At 35.6% G+C, this 24,653-nt stretch overlaps 4 protein-coding genes across 4 annotated transcripts in view; 2 read left to right on the top strand and 2 right to left on the bottom strand.

Moving 5' to 3' along the window:
• On the bottom strand, positions 4,976-8,089 carry LOC104721847 (cadmium/zinc-transporting ATPase HMA3-like). The gene is given in 9 exon segments (NM_001302988.1): positions 4,976-5,575; positions 5,658-5,860; positions 5,980-6,182; positions 6,263-6,590; positions 6,678-6,815; positions 6,897-7,152; positions 7,261-7,358; positions 7,473-7,730; positions 7,888-8,089. Coding segments are annotated over 9 exon segments (2,286 nt in total).
• LOC104721846 lies at positions 9,343-12,622 on the top strand. Its single transcript, XM_010439913.1, has 5 exons — positions 9,343-9,457; positions 9,989-11,074; positions 11,149-11,369; positions 11,448-11,671; positions 11,751-12,622. The coding sequence occupies exons 2-5, from the start codon at positions 10,072-10,074 to the stop codon at positions 12,448-12,450; spliced, it is 2,148 nt and encodes a 715-aa protein (XP_010438215.1). The 5' UTR covers positions 9,343-9,457; positions 9,989-10,071; the 3' UTR covers positions 12,451-12,622.
• LOC104721845 (GDSL esterase/lipase At4g30140) lies at positions 14,758-17,033 on the bottom strand. Its single transcript, XM_010439912.1, has 5 exons — positions 16,631-17,033; positions 15,911-16,035; positions 15,605-15,829; positions 15,250-15,490; positions 14,758-15,154 (listed from the first exon to the last, which is right to left on the bottom strand). Exons 1-5 carry the CDS (start codon positions 16,878-16,880, stop codon positions 14,949-14,951), a joined length of 1,047 nt encoding a protein of 348 aa, XP_010438214.1. The 5' UTR covers positions 16,881-17,033; the 3' UTR covers positions 14,758-14,948.
• The window catches only part of LOC104721844, a 9,329-nt gene continuing 3,703 nt past the window's right edge, over positions 19,028-24,653 (top strand). The window contains exons 1-5 of the mRNA XM_019233198.1: positions 19,028-19,446; positions 19,618-21,193; positions 21,278-22,651; positions 22,750-23,072; positions 23,168-24,521. Coding sequence (XP_019088743.1) covers positions 19,220-19,446; positions 19,618-21,193; positions 21,278-22,651; positions 22,750-23,072; positions 23,168-24,521 — 4,854 coding nt within the window. The 5' untranslated portion in view covers positions 19,028-19,219. The remainder of the gene's footprint in view (positions 19,447-19,617; positions 21,194-21,277; positions 22,652-22,749; positions 23,073-23,167; positions 24,522-24,653) is intronic.

The raw sequence follows: 24,653 nt of genomic DNA, 5'->3' as shown, positions 1-24,653 counted from the left end.
TGACGTGATACGATTCCACAAGTTACGTCTATAAACGTACAAGCTTATTTAGTCTTATGAAAAGTTTAGTTGGCGAATATGAATTATATGGTGGGTATGTAATTGTGATGCACTAACATGAAGATCTGTATGGATTATAGAATGTTGATGGCTACGTATTATTGATCAATATAAATTGTAGGTGGACATGAAAAAGTCTAAAAATTAAGATGCTCAAGCTTTTACATAAAGAGTTAAATATTTTCAACATTTTCTCAAATCTTTTCGTTCTAACCAATGACCTAGCTTTTTGTGTTAATAATCACTTTTTTATTTTAATAATGTTTTTTGTGCCAATCATTTTAGTAGGGTTAGTAACATGCTCAAGCGTTTTGACATATGAATTGTGGAAGGTAATGGATGGTGGTTTGATATAGTATGAAATTAATTGCAAAATACAGAGTATTAAAAAGAACCCCCTAATTAAATCAGGTCTATTTTGCAATTTATCGCTTACTTAACTATTCATTAAATGGTTCTCAAATTATGTCGTCTTAACTTTTCCGATTTTCTAAAAAAAAGGCATATCATTTGCTTATAATTTGGTGGCAAAAATATGCAATAGTAACTTTGAATATTTGAGGAAATAATCTTTGGAAAATATCGAGGTGACCAGAAACATTTGTGGATGTTTGATAGATTCTCATGATCCATTGCTTGTTCTCGAATAGACATTAACCATCTTCTTTTTGCGTATGATTTATCTTCTAATTAATGACCGCATAAGAATATTAATAAAATTAGAAAAATGTAATATAACCCACGATTAAAACAAATGATAAAGCAAAATATATGTGTATAATCAGCACAAGTCATAATAATGGAACACAATGAGGTTAGTGGGTATACGTCAGCACCCCGCAATAGCAAGGTTCAAACTGTAAGTTAACCAATATATACAATACATAACTCTATGATCATATAGCCCTTTGTCTTCATGCAATCTTTGTTGTCTTTTTGACAAAAATAGCAACTACATTAATTATTACTTACTCCATAGTGTATTTTATAAACAAGGTAGATAATGTTTTGGTGGAATCCACGTATTAGTTTAACATTTTCTTAAGAATAGCAGAATTCGTATTTCGTAACTAGACTAGAGCAATACCTTAATTCATATAACATCAATATAATCAAATCATATCTATCTTTAAAAATAGTAAAATGTTTAAAAGTCATTAGACCGCATTACCTTGCAAAGAAGTGATAAAATTTACACACGCATAGATATCATCATACTCGTTAAAGATAAATTACTTTTGTGATTTACACTTCAATCTACAGTCTCAATGAATTTTTATATCTTAAAGCTAAAACCTAATAGTATATAATAATATTAAATACAGTATATGATTCGGCCTTCGTCAGTTAAAGGAAAGTGAACAAACAGTAGGAGTGCTAGCTGAATGATATTGAGTTATTGACAAATAGGGTTATAGGAGTGCTCTAGTGAAATATGTGATTCTGAATGATTAACAAAACAACTATTTATTTGATAATATAGATAGAGAGAATATACGAGGAATATTCGGTTTGTGATTCCATATCAACAAGTCATAATCAGTCGAGTAAAGTTTTTTATTTCCTTCAAATTGCTAAAGTATTTTCTGGACCCCTTTTCCCAGCAAAATTACTTTGTAGACGACCACAAAATTAGTTACCAGTTATAAACTCACCAATAAGACAAATATTCATGTCGTGAGAACAAGCATTAAGAAAATCTATTCATGTGGAATCTATGACAATACTGGTAAGTGCATTGTGATTTTAAATGACTCAGAAGCCCACAATATCATATCTATTGTTAAACAGATTGCAAACCGATTCTAAACACCACAAGAAAACGAATCCAAAATATGATATGGAAATACTATAAAATTAGTGTGTATTCTTTTGTTTTCGTTCACTGTTATTTAAATTTTTATTAGTCCACGTACATTAGGACTAGAAATATATATATTTTAGTAATGTAATTTATTGATTTTTGAAGAGATTTTTCTAGAGCTTCTCCCCTACAATAATAGCTTTTGCCTAGAAGTAGAAATAACTTGCCGAAGGTGTTTTTCCATTGCCAAAACTCAAAACCTAATAACAGACCAATCCAGACCTACACCCAATAATAAAAGCTAAGTGACCAATGGCGATCAAGATGAGCCATAAGTATATATATGTTGGAGTTTATTTTCGTTATCAATATGATGTAGTATCAACTAAATTCCCAATTTTCGCAATTATTTCTCTTATTGGTGGTGACAATTCATAGTAGTCAAACGTTTAATGTGACACTCACTGTAGGAAATAAACGTAATGTGGGGTTTAGGCACTGGTCAAGGAAACAATGATTTGTGATAGGTCCNATATATATATATATACCAAAATTGTTTTACAAACCTATAATATTTCCTTTCCGAATGGCTATTAACACCTTCTACCTTTGAACAACCAAAGATTGCCAAACATTTTCTCCTTTACTAATGCCCACAGTCCTAACTTTTCTTTTTGTTAAATCACTAACCTAAACTTTATTTCTTTTTAGTTTTACTTTTTACCCATATCTATATATAGCTGATAATTTACATATGTCCCTTTAAGATCTTAAAGACTACACAAATAATTTGCGTAAAAAGACTAAAAGAGAGTAGAAATAATTTAAGCAGCACAACCTCCACTATCTTTTCCAAAAGGTTTTCGAGTAGTGGAGGAATCTCCCAATGTTTCAAAACAAAACAAAACAACTTGCTTTCCTTTTTATTTAAAATATATGTCAAAGTAAAAAGGCAACACGTAAATGAGCCAAACACTAAATAGATATTATAAACAAACATATTAAACATGTCTAGTGGGAAAGCGAATTTTAATTGAGATATCAATTGCAATGATAGATATCCTTCTTTTGTGTTGCGATAAGTCGTTCTGCTTATATTTGTTCTACCACCTGATACATTAAAATATTAGTTCCCGAAACTTCGGAACTTTTTCTCAGAATAGTGTATTCACTTTTATCCGATTTTTCAAGTTTAGAACTATACTATAGCTTTGAAAATTATCAATAATTTTTTGTCTGAAATCTAAACTACGAAAGAATTGATAAAAGATACATATACGCTAGCAAATTTTCTAATTACATCTGTGAATTTTTTTGCGTCAATAACTTCTAATCTACATCCGGAAATATCTCTCAACAAGAACTGTACTATATCATTTTTGTCTTCCCTTCCAAAGATGTAGAACTCGATTTCAGATTGACGTGATACGATTCCACAAGTTACGTCTATAAACGTACAAGCTTATTTAGTCTTATGAAAAGTTTAGTTGGCGAATATGAATTATATGGTGGGTATGTAATTGTGATGCACTAACATGAAGATCTGTATGGATTATAGAATGTTGATGGCTACGTATTATTGATCAATATAAATTGTAGGTGGACATGAAAAAGTCTAAAAATTAAGATGCTCAAGCTTTTACATAAAGAGTTAAATATTTTCAACATTTTCTCAAATCTTTTCGTTCTAACCAATGACCTAGCTTTTTGTGTTAATAATCACTTTTTTATTTTAATAATGTTTTTTGTGCCAATCATTTTAGTAGGGTTAGTAACATGCTCAAGCGTTTTGACATATGAATTGTGGAAGGTAATGGATGGTGGTTTGATATAGTATGAAATTAATTGCAAAATACAGAGTATTAAAAAGAACCCCCTAATTAAATCAGGTCTATTTTGCAATTTATCGCTTACTTAACTATTCATTAAATGGTTCTCAAATTATGTCGTCTTAACTTTTCCGATTTTCTAAAAAAAAGGCATATCATTTGCTTATAATTTGGTGGCAAAAATATGCAATAGTAACTTTGAATATTTGAGGAAATAATCTTTGGAAAATATCGAGGTGACCAGAAACATTTGTGGATGTTTGATAGATTCTCATGATCCATTGCTTGTTCTCGAATAGACATTAACCATCTTCTTTTTGCGTATGATTTATCTTCTAATTAATGACCGCATAAGAATATTAATAAAATTAGAAAAATGTAATATAACCCACGATTAAAACAAATGATAAAGCAAAATATATGTGTATAATCAGCACAAGTCATAATAATGGAACACAATGAGGTTAGTGGGTATACGTCAGCACCCCGCAATAGCAAGGTTCAAACTGTAAGTTAACCAATATATACAATACATAACTCTATGATCATATAGCCCTTTGTCTTCATGCAATCTTTGTTGTCTTTTTGACAAAAATAGCAACTACATTAATTATTACTTACTCCATAGTGTATTTTATAAACAAGGTAGATAATGTTTTGGTGGAATCCACGTATTAGTTTAACATTTTCTTAAGAATAGCAGAATTCGTATTTCGTAACTAGACTAGAGCAATACCTTAATTCATATAACATCAATATAATCAAATCATATCTATCTTTAAAAATAGTAAAATGTTTAAAAGTCATTAGACCNACTGGTCAAGGAAACAATGATTTGTGATAGGTCCCTGCTTATATATATGGGTCATATATACTCTCATACACATCGCTCGTTTTCTTTTATTATCATAAACCTACAAACAAAAATATTTTACCGAATGTTTTTGGACGGAATTTGAGTTATGTTAAAAACTATCATATTTAAAACTTCAACTTTTTTGGAAAATTAAGTAACACCGGGAGTATATATGGTTTGAATGAAAATTAAATTATCGATTCTATGTAACTGTAAATATTCGACGAAATACATATACGTATCCACTTTGAAAATTAAAGTATTATATTTATGACTTAAAATTTCTTGTTAGATTAAACATTCTAAATTTTGGTTCAAATCAAATTTAGGTCACTAATTTAAACCAGACATTAATTAAAGAGATAAAAAGGTCTTTGTCTAGTTTGAAAACAAGTTTACAGAACCCTCTAAATCAGAGGAAGGTGTTCACTTTTGTAGATCCTCCTTGGGGCCACTACAACAACCAGAGCAACAACTCTTTTTATTTGTCTCCTCATTCTTCTGCAGCAAGCCAACTTCTAGATCCTCTGCTTCATCCTCCTCAAGCTTGATTGGTGAAGGAGGAGAAGAAGGGGAAGCACGGTAACATGCAGACACAGCTTCACGCTCATCACGTAGAAGCATCATACTATTGATAATCACAAGCAAACAAGTCCCTGCATCTGCAAGTACAGCTGCCCAAACCAGTGGGTAACCTGCAAAACCAAGCACCATGATTGCTCCTTTTATACTCACAGACAAAACCACATTCTCAATCACTTTCTTGTGACTTCTCTTCGCTAGTCTCATCCCTTTGGAGATTTTCCTTATATCGTTTGACATAAGAATGATATCTCCTGTCTCTGTTGCAAGTGCCGACCCTGAGATCCCCATTGAAATGCCAATGTCTGCTTTAGCTAAGGCTGGTGCATCGTTAAGCCCGTCTCCTACCATCATTGTAAGCCCTTGGCTCTTGAACTCATCGATGATGCTTGCTTTGTCTTGTGGAAGAAGTTCAGAGTGAACAATATCCAAAGCATTCCCTAACTGTAAAAATTATAACTCACTGATTATATGACTCACAAAAATAGAGAGACAGGGGAATGGTTAGATAATGACTCTGCTTCACCTGTTCTTGAATAGACATGGCTGCGTCTTGGTTATCTCCTGTGAGCATTGCAGTTTTGATGCCTAAGGACTTGAGTTCATTGAGAGCTTGAGCAACCCCATATCGACAACCGTCCAAAAGGTTGAAACTTCCAACCAGTTCTGCTCCAATGTATATGTAACCAATGGTCTTACCCCGCTTCATATTAGCTTCAATATCCGGAACTTTATGTAACATCCCAAAGAGAAGAGATCTTTCAAAGGTTAGATAGATGAAAAGCAATAACAATACTTAGAGACTTCTCAAAAAAACGAATGTAACTTCAGTTGAAAATTTCTGAGACCTGTTAAGCATCCAGCTCTCTGTGCAATTCTTTTGTTTCCAATGTAGATATCTTGATCATCTATTCTCCCATAAACTCCTTCTCCCGGAATATTTTGAAAGTTCTCGACTACATCAGGCTTAGGCTCAACAGAAACTGATCTTGCATAGTCAATAAGTGCCGCTGCCATCGGATGACTTGACTTGCTCTCAATGCTCGAGACCCTACGAAAACATCTCAAAAGTTTCTAACCATCCATTGAATTTTTTTTTGTCTATGATGGGAAAACTATAAACATACTTACCAGTAAATTAAGCTTTGCATATTGATATTTTGAGAAAGAGACCTAAAATCAGAGACCATGAACTCAGCTTTTGTAATAGTTCCTGTTTTGTCAAAAGCAACAATCTTGATCTTTGCGAGGGTCTCTAGACAATCACCAGTTTTGATCAGAAACCCGGATGTGGCTGCCTTAGTGAGAGCACAAAAGGTAGCAACAGGTGTGGATAAGATAAGACCACATGGACAACCGCTTACTAACACTACGAGTGATAAGTGAAACCAATGGCTGAGGTTATGGACTTTTAACAAAGCCGGGATTACAGCAAAACATGCTGCTAATATAACAACAACTACATAAACAACAACAACAAAATGGAATCAAATTATGTTTCAAAATGAGTAGGAAGATTGTATATATATGATTATTGATTTCTTACCTGGAGTGTAGTAGCGAGAACATTTGTCTATAAACCTTTGAGTTTTGGTTTGGCTTTTCTGTGCTTCTTCTACAAGCTTAGTCATTTTAGCAACTACGCAGTCTGGGGCTAAAGCTGTAGTTTTCACCTTTATAAAACCTTAAGATAACACAACTCGTGGGAATTAGCTAGCTAGGATCATATATATATGAAGACCAAGATAAAGATTTTGTTTGGTACCATTAAGATTTATAGTTGCAGCCAAAACAGTTGACTCTCTGTGTTTGGAGACAGGAAAGGACTCTCCTGTCAATGTTTTCTCATCCACATCACAGCTTCCATCCACCACAACTCCATCGATAGGTATACTTTCTCCAGCTTTCACTGAAACAACTGTGTTGATCATAACCTCATCTACACCAACTTCTAGTCCAGTTTCCGCTATCACTGCCTTTCGCGGCGCTAAGCTCATCAGCGATGACATCACTGTGCTTGCCTGAAAACAATTGTTACTTCAGAACAATGAATCAAGTAATAAATACATAACTAATGTTTTCATGTTGTTATTGCTATGAATGTGTTACAAGAGTATACAAAAGCTAACCTTTTGAGCAGCACTTGACTCAAGCCAATCTGCAACTGAGAATAGAAACACAATTGTGGCAGCTTCCGTGAAATCTTGCATACATTGTGTTGCTACCACTGTTGAACAAAATCGACCAAAATATAGATGCATTACCTCACCAATAAAACCTCTCCTTCAGATCATTCCAAGTGATGATGACTCAAGAAAGATTGATATTTTTTTTTATATACCAGCAATTAAAGTGAGAGCATTGATGTCAAGCCTGAACCTTGTAACCGAAGCAACAGCTTTAGCAAGGATGGGGAAAACTCCGGCCACCACCGCAACAATAGCAAACCATTCAAGCGGACCATAGAAGTACTTGAAGAAGGATAGAACAAGCAACACACCAGAAACTATTGCAAAAGGACTTGGCCATTGACTCTTTAAGCTTGTATCTCCGTATGGTCTCACACTTGCTTCTAGTCTTGCTTGATTCAATGCCTTCACTGTCAAGAAATTAATTCCACACACAACAATATAGGCTTTAGTTGACTTTAAAAAAAAAAAAAACTTTGGCTTCACCGATGGACTAATTAATGATTTAAAACGACGAGACAAAAGTCAAAACGGCAATTGAAAGAATTTTTATTTTTTTTTATTTACCGATTTGAAGCTGAGAGATCAAGAAGGTGTCGTGGACAACGATGACTGTTCTAGAAGGGACGATGACGGAGAATTCTATAACGCCGTCAAGTGGACGGAGAACGTCTCCGACAATAGAAACCTCCGATGAACAGCAGATTCCAACAACGTCGAAGTAGCTCGTCTGTATATTCATATTCTTTGTCTCTTCACCTTCCACCATCGTTGTGCGTAAGGTACTGGACATGAGATACGTTCCAAGGAGGAAAATTATTTGTTGTCTCTCTAAGGAGATAAATATTATATCAAATCAAGTTTTGGTGTCCGTAGAATTATATTCTTTGTTGAATTTTTTCTAAATATGTCAGTGTTATCAAATTGCGTAGACAAATATTGTTTGTTTTTCTTTGTCAACTTTTTAATATATACAAAAAATATTTATATTTTACACATTGTAGAACCAATGGAAAATTGGTCAACTACATCCACCTACAGTTTGACAAGTCATCGCCTATCCTTGATAATATTTGAAACCCGATCCTAATGGGCCGTGTAAAAACGAATACATGTAAATGCTCAACCAAAATAGCTGTTGGCCCTGAACGACTTTGTAATGGCAGTTGTTCGTAATTAAGTAACCATATCAAAGGGTAGCATAGAAAAACCTTGCTACCTACCGAGGCAGCCGATTTATTTATCTTTGTTGGACCCCATAGTCTGAACCGTGATGCTCTGCATTTACAAAACTACCCACGCTTGTTGTGTTACATTTTTATAGTATGAGACGGAATAAAAAATTAGTCCTTTTCCAATCTTTTTTTAAGAAGAGACAAACCAAAATCCTTGTTGGTAGGTCCAATCCTTCATACTACTTCTTTGCTAAAAGATATCCTCAGAATTGAATTGAGTCAATTTCTTAAGGAAAGGGATAAAAAAATATGGTAGCAGTTTTTATAAATGCGTCAGAAGAACCATTTAAAAGTAGTTTGTATTTATGATACGTGTGTGTTTTTTTATGCGTCATACTACTTATTTTTACGTCATGAGAAGTGTTTTTCTTTTCAATTAGACTAAAGAATAAAGACTTGAACAAGGTTTATGAAGTAATAAAATAAACAAAAGTTATGTGTTAGTAAGTTAAAGTCTTTAGTTAAAAAGTTTCAGAGATTAACAAAAAAAAACAAAATTGCATGTCCTAACACCAAACTAATAAATAAAAAGTGAAACAATAAGACAAAACAAAACACCAACCCATTGAGACTGCTGTCAACAAAATATGAATAAACCAATCACATTGAGAGTTGAGATTTAGCCAATGCAAAGGACACTTTTAGGACAGTGGCAAAAACCGTTAATAAACGTAAAAACCGAGGTTGATAATTAACAGTAAGTCAGTACTTTCATGTTCGATAAAATAATAAATAAATTTTAATTTTATCTGTGGTGTCTTCTTCTTCTTCTTCTTCTTCACCCTTCTTCACTCACTCATCATCACTCCTACTCACAAATATATTTGTGACCGTTGTTGTTTTCTCCTCCTCCTTCTTCAACGCTCCACAGCTTCTTCTGATTGACCAATCACACCTGAAAGGTTTTGTCTCCTCTCTCTCTCTCTCTCTCTCTCTATCTCTCTCTCTGTCTCTTCCAAAAATCTAATCTTTTTTTTCTTCCGATTTGGGTCCCTCAACTTAGATGATTTTTTACCTTTCTTTATGAAACAAATGTGTTAAAAGGGTTTTAGATTTTTCTACTCTTTTTTTTTTTGCTCCTTCAAAGGAGCTCTTATAACGCATAAAGTTCTTGGCTTCATCATTTTGCTTTCAAGATTAATTTGGCATTTTATATGTATCTTGCGTCTGATTTGTGAATAATATACATTGAAAGACACAAAATTAGAGGAGTTTCGACTCTCAAGAACTCACAAATCATCGTTTAAGACAAATAACTGTCTTGTTTCTTTCAAATTAAGCCAACAAAACAAACAAACAAACAAGAATCTGAGAAACGTTATGTCTCTGTCTCTGTCTCTCTATTAATCAATGCTTTTTTCCCCAACTGTTTTCAAGCGTTTAATTACATTTACATGGTTTAAGAATCTGATATCTTGTTCTTAGTTTTGCAGTTTCTTCTCCCAACACATTGTGTGAGTTCTTGAGCTTTGTGGAATTGAAAGCATATAACATAAAGACTATTTAAAAGAGACAAATGGGATGTTCTCATTCCAAGTTTAATGACGATGAAGCTGTTCAGATCTGCAAAGATAGGAAACGTTTCATCAAGCAAGCAGTTGAACATAGGACCGGGTTTGCTTCTGGCCACATTGCTTATATCCAGTCTCTGAGAAATGTCTCAGATGCTCTTCGTGAATACATCGAAGGAGACGAGCCACACGAGTTCTTGTTGGACACATTTGTCACTCCAGTAAAGAGCAGCTCAGGCGGTTTCATCGAGGTATCTCCTCCTTCAAAAATGATTCAGAACGAGGCTGAGTCGAATTTGAATGTCAATTACTTGATGGCTAGTGGAAGCAGACCGGTTCGTGTTGAAGAAAAGCCTCTTTTGTCACCTGAGACTTTTCAAGTTGAGAGTTATGGAGCAGATAGTTTCTTTGGGATGAACTCACCTCAGCATAGTCCTGGATTAGGTGGTAGTCACAATATACCTCCTCCTTCGCCACAGAACTCTCAGTGGGATTTCTTTTGGAATCCATTCTCTTCATTGGATCATTACGGATACAGTTGTGATAACCAAAGTGGTATGGATGATGAGATGAGACGGCTAAAGCGGGTTCGTGAGGAAGAAGGGATTCCAGATCTTGAAGAAGATGAGTATGTAAGGTTTGAGCATCATCATAACATGAAAGCAGCAGAAGACTGTAATGGGGATAAAATGGGTCAAGAAGATGATGAAGTAAAAAATGTTAATGAGGAGTGCGAGACCGAGAACGTGAGGGACAAGAACTGCATTAAAACTCAAGAACGGGGAAGCATTGAAGTGACTACAGGGCATGTTGTTGGAGTTACCACAGATGATGCAAAAGGAGAGACACCTGGCTTTACTGTGTACATGAATCGAAGGCCAACGAGCATGGCAGAAGTTATTAAAGATCTTGAAGATCAGTTTGCGGTTATATGTACTGCTGGTAAAGAAGTCTCGGGATTGTTGGAAGCTAGTCGAGCTCAATACACATCTTCCAATGAACTCAGCGGTAAGACTATAATCTTCTTTGTTTCTGACTATATATATAATGGATGCGGTTCTGAAACTTCTTATTGATTGCAGCCATGAAAATGCTGAATCCAGTAGCTTTGTTTCGCTCGGGAGGCTCATCAAGATCGTCTTCCTCATCAAGATTCTTGATCAGCTCTTCTGGAGGTTCCAGGGCAAGTGAATTTGAAACCAGCAGTGAGTTTTCGGAAGAATCTTGTATGCTTTCAGGTAGCCATCAATCAACATTGGACCGTCTATACGCTTGGGAAAATAAACTCTATGATGAAGTTAAGGTAATCACTGAGACCTTTAACAGAAATTTTCAGTTCACTCTCTCTGTCTCTTGTTACCTGACTTGGATGTTGTGACAGTCTGGAGAACGGATAAGGATTGCATATGAGAAGAAGTGTTTAGCGCTGAGGAATCAGGATGTGAAAGGAGCCGACTCTTCCTCGGTTGATAAAACAAGAAATATAATCAGAGATCTACACACTCAGATCAAGGTCTCTATACACTCAATCGAGTCAATCTCTCAAAGGATTGAGACTCTTCGTGACCAAGAACTGCTTCCGCAACTTCTTGAGCTTCTTCAAGGGTATGTCAAAACATCTTTTCTTCTTGTTTCGTAAAACACACACGTTTCACTCTCTTTGACTGATAATGGCATGTTACAGATTAGCTCAAATGTGGAAAGTGATGGCAGAGTGTCACCAGATACAGAAGCGGACACTGGACGAAGCCAAGCCATTACTTGCAACCACACCTTCTAACCGTCACAAGAAGCAACAACAGACTTCACTACGGGAGATCAACTCTCAAAGATTAGCTCGGTCAGCGTTGCATCTCGTGGCTCAGCTTAGAAACTGGAGAGCCTGCTTCCAAGCATGGATCACATCTCAAAGATCCTACGTGCTGTCTTTAACCGGCTGGTTACTCAGATGTTTCAGATGTGATCCTGACCCAGACAAAGTCAGACTAGTGTCTTGTCCTCACCCTATCTATGAAGTCTGTATCCAATGGTCAAGGTTGCTCAACGGGTTGAACGAGAAGCCGGTGATAGACAAACTCGATTTCTTTGCCTCTGGGATGGGTGCAATCTATGCTCGGCAGCTTAAGGAAGACCCATCTACTGTAACAGATGGTTCGAGGAAGTACTCAGGACAAGAGAGCATGGAGCTTGTTGAAGCTGAAAAAGTGGAAGAAGAGAAGATGATGACTGCTGAGAAACTAGCTGAGATTGCAGTTAAAGTACTCTGCCATGGAATGTCAGTTGCAGTGAGCTCACTCGCTGAGTTTTCCATTAGCTCAGCTGATGAACACTCGAAGCTCGTTAACCATCCAGATGACACCATGCCAGAGCAAACTGAGATGTAATAAAACTTTTGGTGTTCTCAACTTCTCATTTTATTTATTTATTTCTCCATTGAGTTAAAGAAGTTTAGGATGTTAGGTTAGTTTTAATTAGATGGATGGCAATGTGTGTATTATTAAGACACATAAGAGCTAGTTTCAGTAAGACTTCCAGTTTGGGATCTGGTTACTAGGATTATAACATGCCATAAATTCTGATACACTAACCTCATCAGTATCAAAACATGTCTCATTTAGACTAAGATATCAAGAGTAGACTCAAAAAAGGTGAATCTTGTGTTCTCTTCTTACAAAGAAGTCAAGGAAAGAGAGATTGACATTACCGGTCCATTCGCAAAGAGAAGGCTTTTGGTATAGTCATTTTCGTTTCATCAGAACTGTTAGGGGTAGGCCCGTAACCTAGCAAAAGGCTCAGCCCATAAGAAGGCCCAAATAAACCTTCAGGAAGGGAAGGGGTATTTTGGTCTTTGTAATGGACGAACCAACACAGTTCCCTATAAAAGCAGGCGCACGGCGTTCGATCACGGAAGAGGAGAAAAAGACAAGGACAAAAGGTACGAATAGCAAGAACAAGGTTTTCACCCGTTGAAGGTTAGAAGCGAAGGATTCGAAGACTCGTCCGTCTAACTCGTCCATTCGAACTCGTTCATTACTTGCTAACTCGTCTAAGTTGTATTGTAACCCGTCTTTTGTGCTTCGACACCAATTAATAAAAGAAAACTTCGACCATCCTTTTACCGAACTTAAACATTCTAATTGTGACCGATTTGGACATCAACAAGAACTAGATCCTCCCATCATGGATAATTAAAAAAACAGTTGCGATAAACAGATAAGCTATAAATAGGAATTGAGCGCCAATTAAAACGGAAACTGTGCCAATTCGATCAAAGAAACAAGCAGCGGTTAGTCTTTTTATCCACGCACGGTCTTCCATGATCGGTCACTTTCGATGCGATCTAGATTGTGGAGAGTGGACAGAATCTTAGGAATTAGGATACTTTAGTTTATTTGCAATCCTCGTTTAGGGCTGGGCAAAATAACCGATAACCAAATAACCGACCGAAACCGAACCGAAAAAAACTAAACCGAACCGAACCGAAATTCTTCAAATACCCGAATGGTTAGTAAAAATCTATATCCAAACTAACCGAAACCGAACCGAACCGAACCGACAATTAAATGGTTAACCGAAATATCCGAAAACCTAGAAGATATCAAATATTATATACTTAATATTATGCAAAACTATAAAATAAACTTAAAATATAAATTATTTCTAGATTCAAAACAATTAAATATTTTAAATAATCAATATATGTAAATGTTATTATTTTGAATTTACAAAGTTAAATACTATTTTGTAAAATTGAATCAATATTTTTCCCTTTTTTGTATTTTTGTTATTGTATATTTGGTTAATTTTGGTTATATTCGGTTAGTTTTGGTTATATTTGGTTTATTTGGTTAATGTTAATATAATTTATGTTAGTTATGGTTATTTATTTAAATAACCAAACCGAAACCGAACCGAAAGAAACCGAACCGAACTAAACCGAAATTTCATAAATATCCAAATGGTTACTATATTACTATATCCAAAATAACCGAAACCGAATACAACCGAACCGAAACCGAATGGTTAACCGAATGCCCAGGCCTATCCTCGTTGATCATCTTATGACTTATAGAGTTTGGATAGTCCAAATTCTGTTATTAAACCATATAACACTAACTAATTATGGCCCATTAAAACTGACGTCAAATTAAAATTACGGCCCATTACAACCACTAGCAACAATTCTCCAAAATGTAATTCTATATTCAAAAATTCAAAGGGACCCTTTGTCATAGGCCATGAATAGTAATTAGTTTTAGATGGTTTTTTGGTTTTTAGATTTTAGATTTTAAATTTTGGTTTCTGATTTCTTAATTTTTAGTTTTTACTATTGAATTTAAAATTAATAAATAAAAAATCAAAAACTCAAAAATTAAAAATGTTCTCGTTGAAAATAATATTTTTTTACAAAAACCACAAATTATGGTTTTTAGTTCTCTTTGAAATTGCAAGAAATCACCCAAAAACTAGTTTCTCTAAATTCAAGGGAATCTATTTTTTGAAAATCTTGATTGGTAAAAAAATAGATTTTCAGAAAATCAAAATCCAAAAACTACTTAAAATCTAGTAAACATTCAAGGCCCTAATCTAATCGTGAGATTTTGGCAGGTTTGAACTTGCAAAACACTAGCTATGTACTGTATATCTTTAAAAACTTGCATCAAGCTTTAAAAATTATATTGCGAGGTACGTTAACTAGTAATGTTGCAATCCTTTCTCTTTGTTGGTCAACTATTACAAACCTTTTTAATTCATTATTCAGTCTTATATGATATTATTATGTGTTTATGATAGATATGGTTTCCATCTAGCTAGACGAAACCAGGTTTAAAGTAAAGGGCCAATGCCATGTTTTACAATGGATCTATAAAGCCCTAATTTTTCAATTCACAAGCTGGGAAATGGTGTACGGAGTAGCTATGGTTCCGTTATACGCTGCGTTAGCCACCACTACATTAATAATTTCCGTGGTATGCACGTTATCCCAGAATATGTATGTGTTTCGGTCTGGACAAACGGGTTTGTTCGCCGCACAAAGTTCTTCCCCCGGATCAACCGTACAGCAACTCCTATCGCCAACCGTAATCCCTACAATTTTTCAAATGAATGATTACAGCAGCTTCTTGATCAAATTACTCTTATAAAAAACAATGCGTTACGTTTTTTTCTAAGTATAGAATTACCTAGAGCAGCGAAATCTTCAGCATTTCCAGAGAAGGTATCAACATAAGTGTACTTAGCTCCAGATTTTTTGTTGAATTCTGTGACTAGGGCCTTGAGGTTAGTGTTGAAGATACTCGCTGCTTGGTTCACTTCTTCTGCGCAGCCAGTGCCGCCACCGAGGGTAGCAACAACCCGTGGCGTACATCCTATCTTACCGATACTGAACAAAGCTACATTCTTCGCTCCTAATGTGTACAATTGCTACACATTCAAATAAACATATATATGCATGCCACAGTTATATATAGATCTAAACATTATATAAAGATGATTACATTTAGGGTTGTTTGTTCCGTCTCGTCATACTATACTTACCAGCAAATAGATACGGTAGCGGCGTATTAGAGATCGAGCGAACTGGTCAGGATTATATAGACGACGAGCAACTGTAGGAGGCGACAAGAAGTAGTTGTTTAGGTAATCGTTGCTTCCTATGCTGATTGTGTATAGACATTGCTCTAATCGACTCCGTGGCACCAGCGCTTTTATGATCGCCGACTGGTGGTTCTCTACTTGCTGTCTCAAAGTGATTCGCTCACCCTATCAGTATTTTCAAGATTTAGTTCTATTAGACATGGGACATGTTAAGTAGTATATTTATTATTTGGGTGGGGTTATTACCATATTTTCGCTGGTTTCTTCACGGATACCGCCAGCACCGGAAGCATAGTTGAGTCCGACGTTAGCTTGTGCCTGTGATGCTCCGGCGAACGGTGGAATGTAGTCATTGAAACCCACTAGCTCAGCTAGAATAAAAATAGTCTAACTTTGTTAACACTAAAAACAGAACGGTTGTACTGTATATTAATCTGTTAGCTTTGATTTTAATCATTTTATCGTAACCTTTTTAATACTGCTCAATATTACAACAATAAATTTTAGTACCAAATACTTTTTTTTTTGTCTTTCTGGACAAATTATTAAGTTTGACTGAAGTTTTTGGAATCCTTCAAATTTTGTGGTATATATGTTTAAATTTTTAGGATTTTGGTGATAATTTTAGAAATATAACATAAAATGTTGTATTTATTTAGATTTAAGTATTTAAAGTTTAATTAAAAATTTTAAAATATGTTTTAACAATAAAGACTACAAACATATCTTGAATCAGAAAAGTTTTCCATTTTACTGGTCAAAGAATAAAAAAAAAAGTTCATATACAATTTAATAATACTAACAAATATCTTTATAATTTATGGAATTCTTTTTTTCTAAAGGAACCTTGTCATGCATGATCTGCTATATGATGACATAGTACAGTAGTTAGTTGCTAATCGAGTAATGTAAGAAAAAATGGAATTTTGTCTAACTAAAATCAAGAAAGCCGGTATGAAAACTAACCGATAACGTCTGGAATATTCCGACCGTTGCTAAACCGACCGGTAGGACCTTGGGGGAAATCTATACCATAAGGTAAATAGTTGACCTTTGCCAAGGTGTTCAAGGCATTGTTGTTACCGTTGTCGAAGACAGAGTCTCCAAACACGAAGTAACACGGCGCTTGCTGTCCATGCACCGCTGGTGCGACCACTGCGGCTGCTAACACGGTGGCCACTATAAACCACAATGCCTTGGACTCTCCCACGACCATTTTTAGGCAAATCGGATTATACGAAAAATGAGGAGAGAGAAAGCTAGCTTGATGAGAGAAAAAGAAAAGGTTGGCTATATATATGGACGAGATTTGCAACTCTAGATGGTTAGTTACTTACTTAGATGGATTGCTTCGAAAATTAAGAAACTATGCCACTATATATAGCATGAGGCTGAGTGAATTAAGGGAGACTTGGAAATTTATATTTTTTTTTCTTTGCATGAATTAAGAGGCTTCCTTTTAATTATCATTATCTATATGAGGTGGACGTGTTGATTATATATTTTCGTTTTTCTTTGCATAAATTAAGATTGATCTAATTCTTTTAGAAATTATAATCAATCTATCTGATTTAATATACATGTAAATTTAAGCCTCCAGTCAAAATATTGATTATTATATCGAATGTATTTTTAAGAGCAAATTTATACAAAGAATACGCTAGTTTCAGAAAGCTTTACATAATACAGTAGTAAAAAGGAAAAAAAGTAAATAGATTTTAAAAAAAAGTGTTTTTCAATATGCAATCTTTGATCTGGAACAAACTGCATTACGACATACATCTCAATTTGTATACGAGAACCTTCAAAAAGCTTACTACGTACAACAGTAGGACTATCCTAGACGGTAGATCTAAACAATTTGACCAGCCACTGAATCGAAACGTCCAATTTTTTAAAAAAGAACATATATTATCAATTGGAGTTTAATGATTTATAGAAATACGTGCACGTAATATATGTTTCAAACATATACATCAGCAATGATTAACTTCTAACAAATGGAGGAGAATATGTAAATTATTCTAAAATATTTAGGTTTGGATTAAATTGTTTGTAAACAATAAACAATATGTATTTTTTGCCAATAAATATTAAACACAAATTCAGAAGAAAAAAAAATACAAATATTTAAAAATACAAAATAAATAAGCAGTACGTTATGAAACTCAAATAACTACAAACTCTTCTCTTGACTAAAAAAGTGCCAAGACAAAATCTCTCAAACTAAACAAGCCCATGCAAAAAGTTTGGTTAAGATATGCCAGATTCCACCAAATGCGAATGAAACCTAACCATACATTCATTCATCTATATCTCTCAATATTAATTGTAGTGTATGTACAATGTATATAAAAGTTTATTTTGCAAAAAGAGTAAGTAAGATATATATATATATATATATATTATAATCGTTTAAGAATATAAAAGAAAATGACATATTGAGTTAGCTAATTGGTAAATTATCATAAAGGGTTACTAAAATGCCGTATTAAGAAGGTTATACCGTATACTCAACATACAATATGTTTATTCTACTATATGCAAATTAAATATAACATCCCCTGTTTTATGTTCGGTAAAATAATAAAAACAGATCTGTTTTGAATGAGTTGGCCATTAGCCCCTTCTTTTTGTCAACTTGTTGTAACTTGTAAGTTGTAACCATAAACTTTGATAGACGTACGACTTTTCATTATCGATTTGTCTCAGTGATGATGTAACTGTAGTTCTTTATATTTAGAGATGGCCCAGATGATATTACACTGATAGAAACATCAATGGAAGAAAAGAGATTATAGAAAATAGATAACATGTGAGTGGCCCTAAACGATAATATGATTAACCATCTCCATTGTTAACACTCAACCAATTTTATAATTTGTAGATGGATGATAACACACATTTTCCTTTTATAGAGGTCATTGTAATAATTCCTTTTTTTGGGGGTCAAAATGTTACTATAATTAAGCCTAAGAAGTGTTTCTTACGAAAAGTCTCGCGAATTTAATTATCTAAACACCCTAGTACTATAATTAGATTCAAGTTGATCACACAATTTTATCATGTTAATTTAAAGTCTTCTTAGTTATGATGACTTTAGAGTTGACTATTGAAAAGACAATCTTTTAAGTTTACTTTTAAAAAGAAACCACACCCCACTAGTAATCTTTTGGTTACTTTTTAAAACAGAAAACCTTTGGTTTAATCAATTTAGAAATACAAAACCGAATTAACCAAAATTCACTGAACAAACCGATTAATCCAATTTTTTTTAGTAACTTCGGTTTAATTCGGCCAAAAATCTAACTAACCGAACTAACCGAACCGAATGACAAATATTTCGGAAGGTAGGGCGAAAAAATTAACAATCAAAGGTCGGAACTTTCGAAGGTTTTAGTATCCGTCGCCGTCGATTTGTTTGTCGGTCACCGGTAGGGTTTAAGGTGTCTCTCATACACTCTCCTTTTAATTGCCACCTTATATAATCAAATCACTCTTCTTCTTCTTCTTCTTCTTCTCCTCTAACCCAATTCACTAGACGGACCTTGGAAGATGAAAAGGAAAGGTACGAGTCCGAAGCAATCTAAACCCTCGAAGAAGACGAAGAAGAACCGTAAAACCAAAACCCATCAAGTTGATGATTCTCCGGTTGAGTTAGTAGTAGAAACTAAACCGTGTGACCAAACCGAAACGGTTACGGAGGTTATTGCTGAAGAGCGTCAATGGAAGAACCTTGAGCTTATACTTTCGTTGCAGAGCAAAGAATTGAGCGAGCAAGAGTAAGTTGCTACTTTAATTTCGTTAAAGTTTGTGACTTTGGATAACATTTGCAAAAAAAGTACCATTTTTTTTTAGTACTCTGCTTAACATTTGTGAAATTTTTAGCTTTGTTGTTCTAATTGAATTGGGAGACAAAGCAAATGTACTTAAAGGAATATGATGATTTGCAGGAAGGTGGAATTGGCTTACAGTTTTGTTAAAGGTTATGGAGGAGAAAATGGAACTGACGAGGGTGAAGAGTGTCAAGCGGTTAATATATCGCGGCCGATTGTGTTTCTCATCGACTGGATCATGTCACTGTTGATTTCTAAAGAAAAAAATCATTCCCTGACGGGTGAGTTTGATTCTCAACCAGCTTTGGACTTCAGGTGTTGGGATATCTTCAGCTTCTGCTTGAAGCAGTCATCAATCTTGGGCGTCTCTTTTAGTTTGCCAAGAAACCTTTTAAACGCTATTAGGGTTTTCATGGAAAATGTTTTAGCTGCACTGAACAGGTCTTTATATTCGGAGGTCGATTTCCGCAATGGTGAAGGTTTTAAAGTTTACAGCTCTGTGGTTTATTGTCTAGGCTTGTTGTTTTCATCCAAAAGTAGCATGTCCAGCGACAATTTAGACTTGTGGATTCCAACTGTTGAACCAGTTCTGATGCTCACGCGTAAAGTTCTTGCAGAGAATATGAAGGATAGTCTTGGTGATAGGTATTTTCTTCAGCTCTCTTGTTTGGTTCTTGAGCCATTCTCTAAGTTCTTGATGACCCATCCAAATACTAAGAGGAACGGGAAGAACGGGTTTCGTGATTTTCTGGACAAGCTTTTTAAGCCATTCTTGGATGTGTTGGGTCTATTAAACCTCAGCGAGGACAAGCACGCGGATATGGAAACAACCTTGCTGAAGTTGATTCAAGAAATATTATCTCTGGCTTTGTTCCATTCAGCTCATATTGATGGGTTCTTAGGTCTGGGCGGAGCGAAAAATATGGTGCAAAGCTATCATCGGCATTTCTTTGTTAAGTTCGAGAATATGTTATTTATGAAGGAGGAGTTGGAGCTGAACTGTATGGGGTCATTGTTTAGGTTGTTTATTAACAGAGTGATAAAACAACAAGGAGATTCAAATCAGTTGCAGGAAGGCATGACGACAACGGCCTCAACTGCCGGACAAGCAGAAAGGCCATGGAAGCTGCAAGACACAGCTAGTGTCAGTCATTGCACAAGTGCCCTCCGCCTGGAGACACGGAAATCACTTTTTGATTTCTTCCTGCATCTTTTGGGACCTATATTACTCAAGGTCGATGAATATAAACAATCTTTCTCTGAAATGGCTCCTCTATTGGCTGATTTATGTTGTGTTATTAAAACAGCTAATAGTTTGCTGTTCCACTTTGCTCATGAGCGAATATATGTGAAGACAGAGGATGCATCTGGAGGAGCTTGCTCTGTTTTTTTCAAGAAGATCTTCGAAACAATAGTTTCAGTTGCTTCTCAGTTAAAAATTCATTATCCATATAATGATGCGTCAGAGATGCATGTTTTGTTAGCCAAGGAGCTAGTAACTGCAATAGGCTACCTGTTACAAATTGAATACGAAGTCATTGAGAGTGATTTAGTTACTTTGTGGCTAATCATTCTCTCTTTCCTGGAGTTTAGTAGTTTTTCACCAGAGAATTCAGAAGACGACTGCCCGTTGACGTCATTGTTACTTGGTCTTGGATGTCAGCTGATAAATCTATATAGTGACCTACGCCAGGTTTGTCAAAAATTTATCCCTTTGAGTGGTTGTCATGTTGTTATTTTCCTTCTGAAGAATGCTAATTTTTCCCTGATGATGTAGGTAAGTGTTGCTGTAGTTTCCCTGTGCAAAGCTGTAAGGCTTGTGATACCTGTTGTAACACCTGCTGATGGTGATAATGATAAGATGATCGACGCTGGAGAGCTTCTTCTAGCAACTGTGTTCCCTTTAGAAAGAAGTGAAAAATCAGTGGAAAAGCTCTTGACATCTCAAGATTTAAGACTTGTGATACATAGAGCTATTAAAGTGATACCAGAAGGCCAAGCAAGTGGTTGTATCACGAGCTTGGCAACAGATTTATCAGAAACCATGATGTGGATAAAAGAAGTTTGTTGCTCAACAAGTGCTGGAGCACAAGATGGACCAGTGGCAGCATTCTTGGCCGTATCTTTGTCTGATATATATTCACTTATTCTCGACTCACTAACTATTACAACAGGTAATAGTATCCCTGTTGGCCAGTCCATGAAAGATCTGCTGGACCTCATCAGTCCATCCTTAACTCATCTGGTTTCTTCAGACTCAGATTGCATTGAAAATTTCTTTTCTGCTGTCACGGAAATGCGTTTGGACATTATAATGGCTAAAAGGAAGAGAGCGACCTACAGAAAGTCTGTGCGCTTGTTTATTGTTTTTATCTTGCGTATTTACATGTCTTCCAGAAGCTTATATAGGCAGGTGACTAGTCTTATGCCTCCCAAAAAACAAAAAGATATGGCTAGTATTAAGGGCGACTCTGTTGCAGCTCGTTGCGGAAGTGATTGGATAAAAGAGAAAAGCTGGAATTATGAGGGCTATTTTTCATTGATCTCTCAACCTTCAGCTTCCATTGTCGACATCATTAAACACATTTCCGCTATTTACCTGAAGGGTGACAGTGCAGATTGCTGTTTGCTGATATATTTATTGTATAGAGTCACTCTTCAGAGACTTGTTGATTTGAACAGGCACATCAAATCACTTGATTATGTGTCACAGATAAGTGATAATCAGGTACATGGTACAATGCTCAAGCATGTATCAGTTCTTAAGCTTGAAGGAGAAGAGCTTACTGATTTCCTTTTGGGTAACAACATCATATCAGGATTTGCTGATGTTGGAACTTTTGAAATGATAGAAGACACTGATCAGCGGATTCTCAGGTTTTCTGGCATCAACCGAAAGTGTTTGCCTGCTTTGCGTTTGTGGCTTCTTAGCCAGCATATTGATCTTTGGTGCCCCCATGCAGGAAAAAAGAAATTGAAGAATTTTCTGTCTCAGCTAATAGGTAGTTCTGTTCCGTCAATATTGAACGGAGTGGGTATGTCTACTCCTGACTGGGAGAATAATGTAGACAACGGCAGTCAAAAGAAGAAATTACGGTTGGAACAGTTCTCGTTAAGACTTCTTTTTGATTCAGTACTTTATGAGCATGAAGTAAGTCATCTTTCTTTGGTGCAAAATTATCCTTTTCAATTTTTACTTCGGATCTTTAAGAGCTTATATCCAGATATTTATTTGAGTTTTTCGATTAGTTTGTTCGCAGATATCTGGCGCCGAGTTTCTCTCACGTACTGAAAACGACAGCAGAAGTTTTTTTCATGGAATTTACTGAAGAAGTTAACTTTGATTCACCGTCAGATTGGTCGGAGGTGTTAATCTTGCTTGAAAAGGCAATTGCCAATTTACCGGGAAAGCTTCAATCAGAAGCCTTTCTAGAAGCACATGTGTCACAGGTGGACAATCCGAAGTTCACAGCTTGTCAAAATTTGCTAAATCTTTTATGTGGGATGCCCAAGGAGTATATGAATAAGAAATCATTCCAACTTCATGCAAGTTATGTTCTCGACCTTGAGAGGTAACTATTAGTATATAGCATATGCTTTTTCTGTACGTTTACTGCAGTAAGTCGTGTTGCTTACCCTAAATTTCATTGGCAAATATCTCTTGTAGGTTTATAGTTTTCAGCATGTTGAGATGTTTGAACAAGCTGTCTCCGGGTGATATGCAAAACCTTTTCAGCCTGTTCATCACTTGCAGAAAAACTTTGAAAAGTATTGTTATGGTTTCTTGCGACAAGGTGCTAGGAGCTTCCAAGTTACCTTTATCAAATAGTTCGTTGTTGGCTTCTTGGCTTTTCAAATCAGCACAAGCTGTGGTAACTTGTCAAGTGAGATTTAGGAATGATTTTACAGGAAAAGCAAGGGACGCTCTCTTTTCTTTGATGGATCACACATCATATACGTTTCTAACCGTAAGTAAATATCAATTCAGCAAGGCACTACCGTTGTCTGATAAACAACTCATTTCATCAGAACTTTTGGACGGAGCTGGACAAGGGGACCTTATATTTGAGAGTTTGACAGAACAGGCAGAAACTTTACTAAATGCTTTGAAGGTTACCTTTAGGGATGAGGAAACTGCCTTTGAATGTGAGACGCTGATACTGAACAAGTTAACACCTATATTTTCTTCTTTTAGTGGATTGTTGTGGGGATTAGCATCTGCAGTGGGTCACAGAGATATGGATAAGAATCATCAAAACACAAAACTGAAATGGAAATCAGAACAATTCTCGAAGCTTTCCCGCATTATCCGTGTGCTTAGCAATTTTTTTGAGGTTTTTGCACAGTGTCTGTTTTTCAGTGGTGATTGGCTGCGGGAAATCCAAACCAATATTAACTGGACCAGCTTGTTTGATGGGACCGAGGGTTCAATTGGTATGTGTGGTGACGTGGTAGAGACTACTGATGTGAAAAAGAAAATTATTGAGAGCATGATAAAGGGTGATACTTCGGAAAAAGTATTGGCACTCAGGCATCTGTTAATTGCTTCTGCTGCTATCCTAAGGCTAAATCTGCAGATTGATGGCATTACCTTCTCACCTACATTTGTCTCTATTCTCACAGGCATTTCAAATGATCTACTGTCTGAATTCGCAGATATGAGCGAGGTGCCGTTTGAATTCTCATTTATTTGGTTGGATGGTGCAGTGAAAGTTCTTGAAGAACTAGGGAGCCAATTATGCTTATCTAACCCTTCATTAAACCAAGATCTGTATTCAAAGTTGATTGAGTTGCACCTGAAGGTGATTGGGAAATGCATATCACTACAAGGAAAAGAGGCCACCTTGGAATCTCACGAGACAGGATTTGGTACTAATGCAATCCATGCGAAGCAACTGTTATTAGCAAAAAATCAGTCTCACGGATTGCACTGGTTGGATGAATTAAAACAGAGGCTTAGGATGTCATTTATAGTTTTTATACATAGTTCCTCAGAGTTACACTTATTTTCTGGAGTACAGGCTATAGAAAGATCACTAGTTGGAGTATGGGAAGTGTGCCCAGCTATCTATTGCATACAGACTGGAAACAGAGATGGGGGCAGAATCTCTGAAACCGCCGCTGCTGGTCTTGACTGTCTGGACCTAATTCTA

The sequence above is a fragment of the Camelina sativa genome, chromosome 11 (genome assembly GCF_000633955.1).
Source record: "Camelina sativa cultivar DH55 chromosome 11, Cs, whole genome shotgun sequence".
NCBI lineage: Eukaryota > Viridiplantae > Streptophyta > Magnoliopsida > Brassicales > Brassicaceae > Camelina > Camelina sativa.
The sequence above is the reverse complement of the archived record's forward strand: the minus strand, read 5'-3'. Positions and strand labels throughout refer to the sequence as shown.

What these genes read in the sequence shown, in the direction of transcription:
- LOC104721846 (XM_010439913.1), top strand. Translation starts at nt 10,072, where the DNA reads ATGGGATGTTCTCATTCCAAGTTTAATGACGATGAAGCTGTTCAGATC. An exon ending in ATCTTCCAATGAACTCAGCG is followed by an intron (nt 11,075 to 11,148) that starts GTAAGACTATAA and finishes TATTGATTGCAG; the next exon opens with CCATGAAAATGCTGAATCCA. An exon ending in CTTCTTGAGCTTCTTCAAGG is followed by an intron (nt 11,672 to 11,750) that starts GTATGTCAAAAC and finishes GGCATGTTACAG; the next exon opens with ATTAGCTCAAATGTGGAAAG.
- LOC104721845 (XM_010439912.1), bottom strand. Translation starts at nt 16,880, where the DNA reads ATGGTCGTGGGAGAGTCCAAGGCATTGTGGTTTATAGTGGCCACCGTG. An exon ending in GAATATTCCAGACGTTATCG is followed by an intron (nt 16,036 to 16,630) that starts GTTAGTTTTCAT and finishes TTTTTATTCTAG; the next exon opens with CTGAGCTAGTGGGTTTCAAT. An exon ending in GCTACCGTATCTATTTGCTG is followed by an intron (nt 15,491 to 15,604) that starts GTAAGTATAGTA and finishes TTGAATGTGTAG; the next exon opens with CAATTGTACACATTAGGAGC.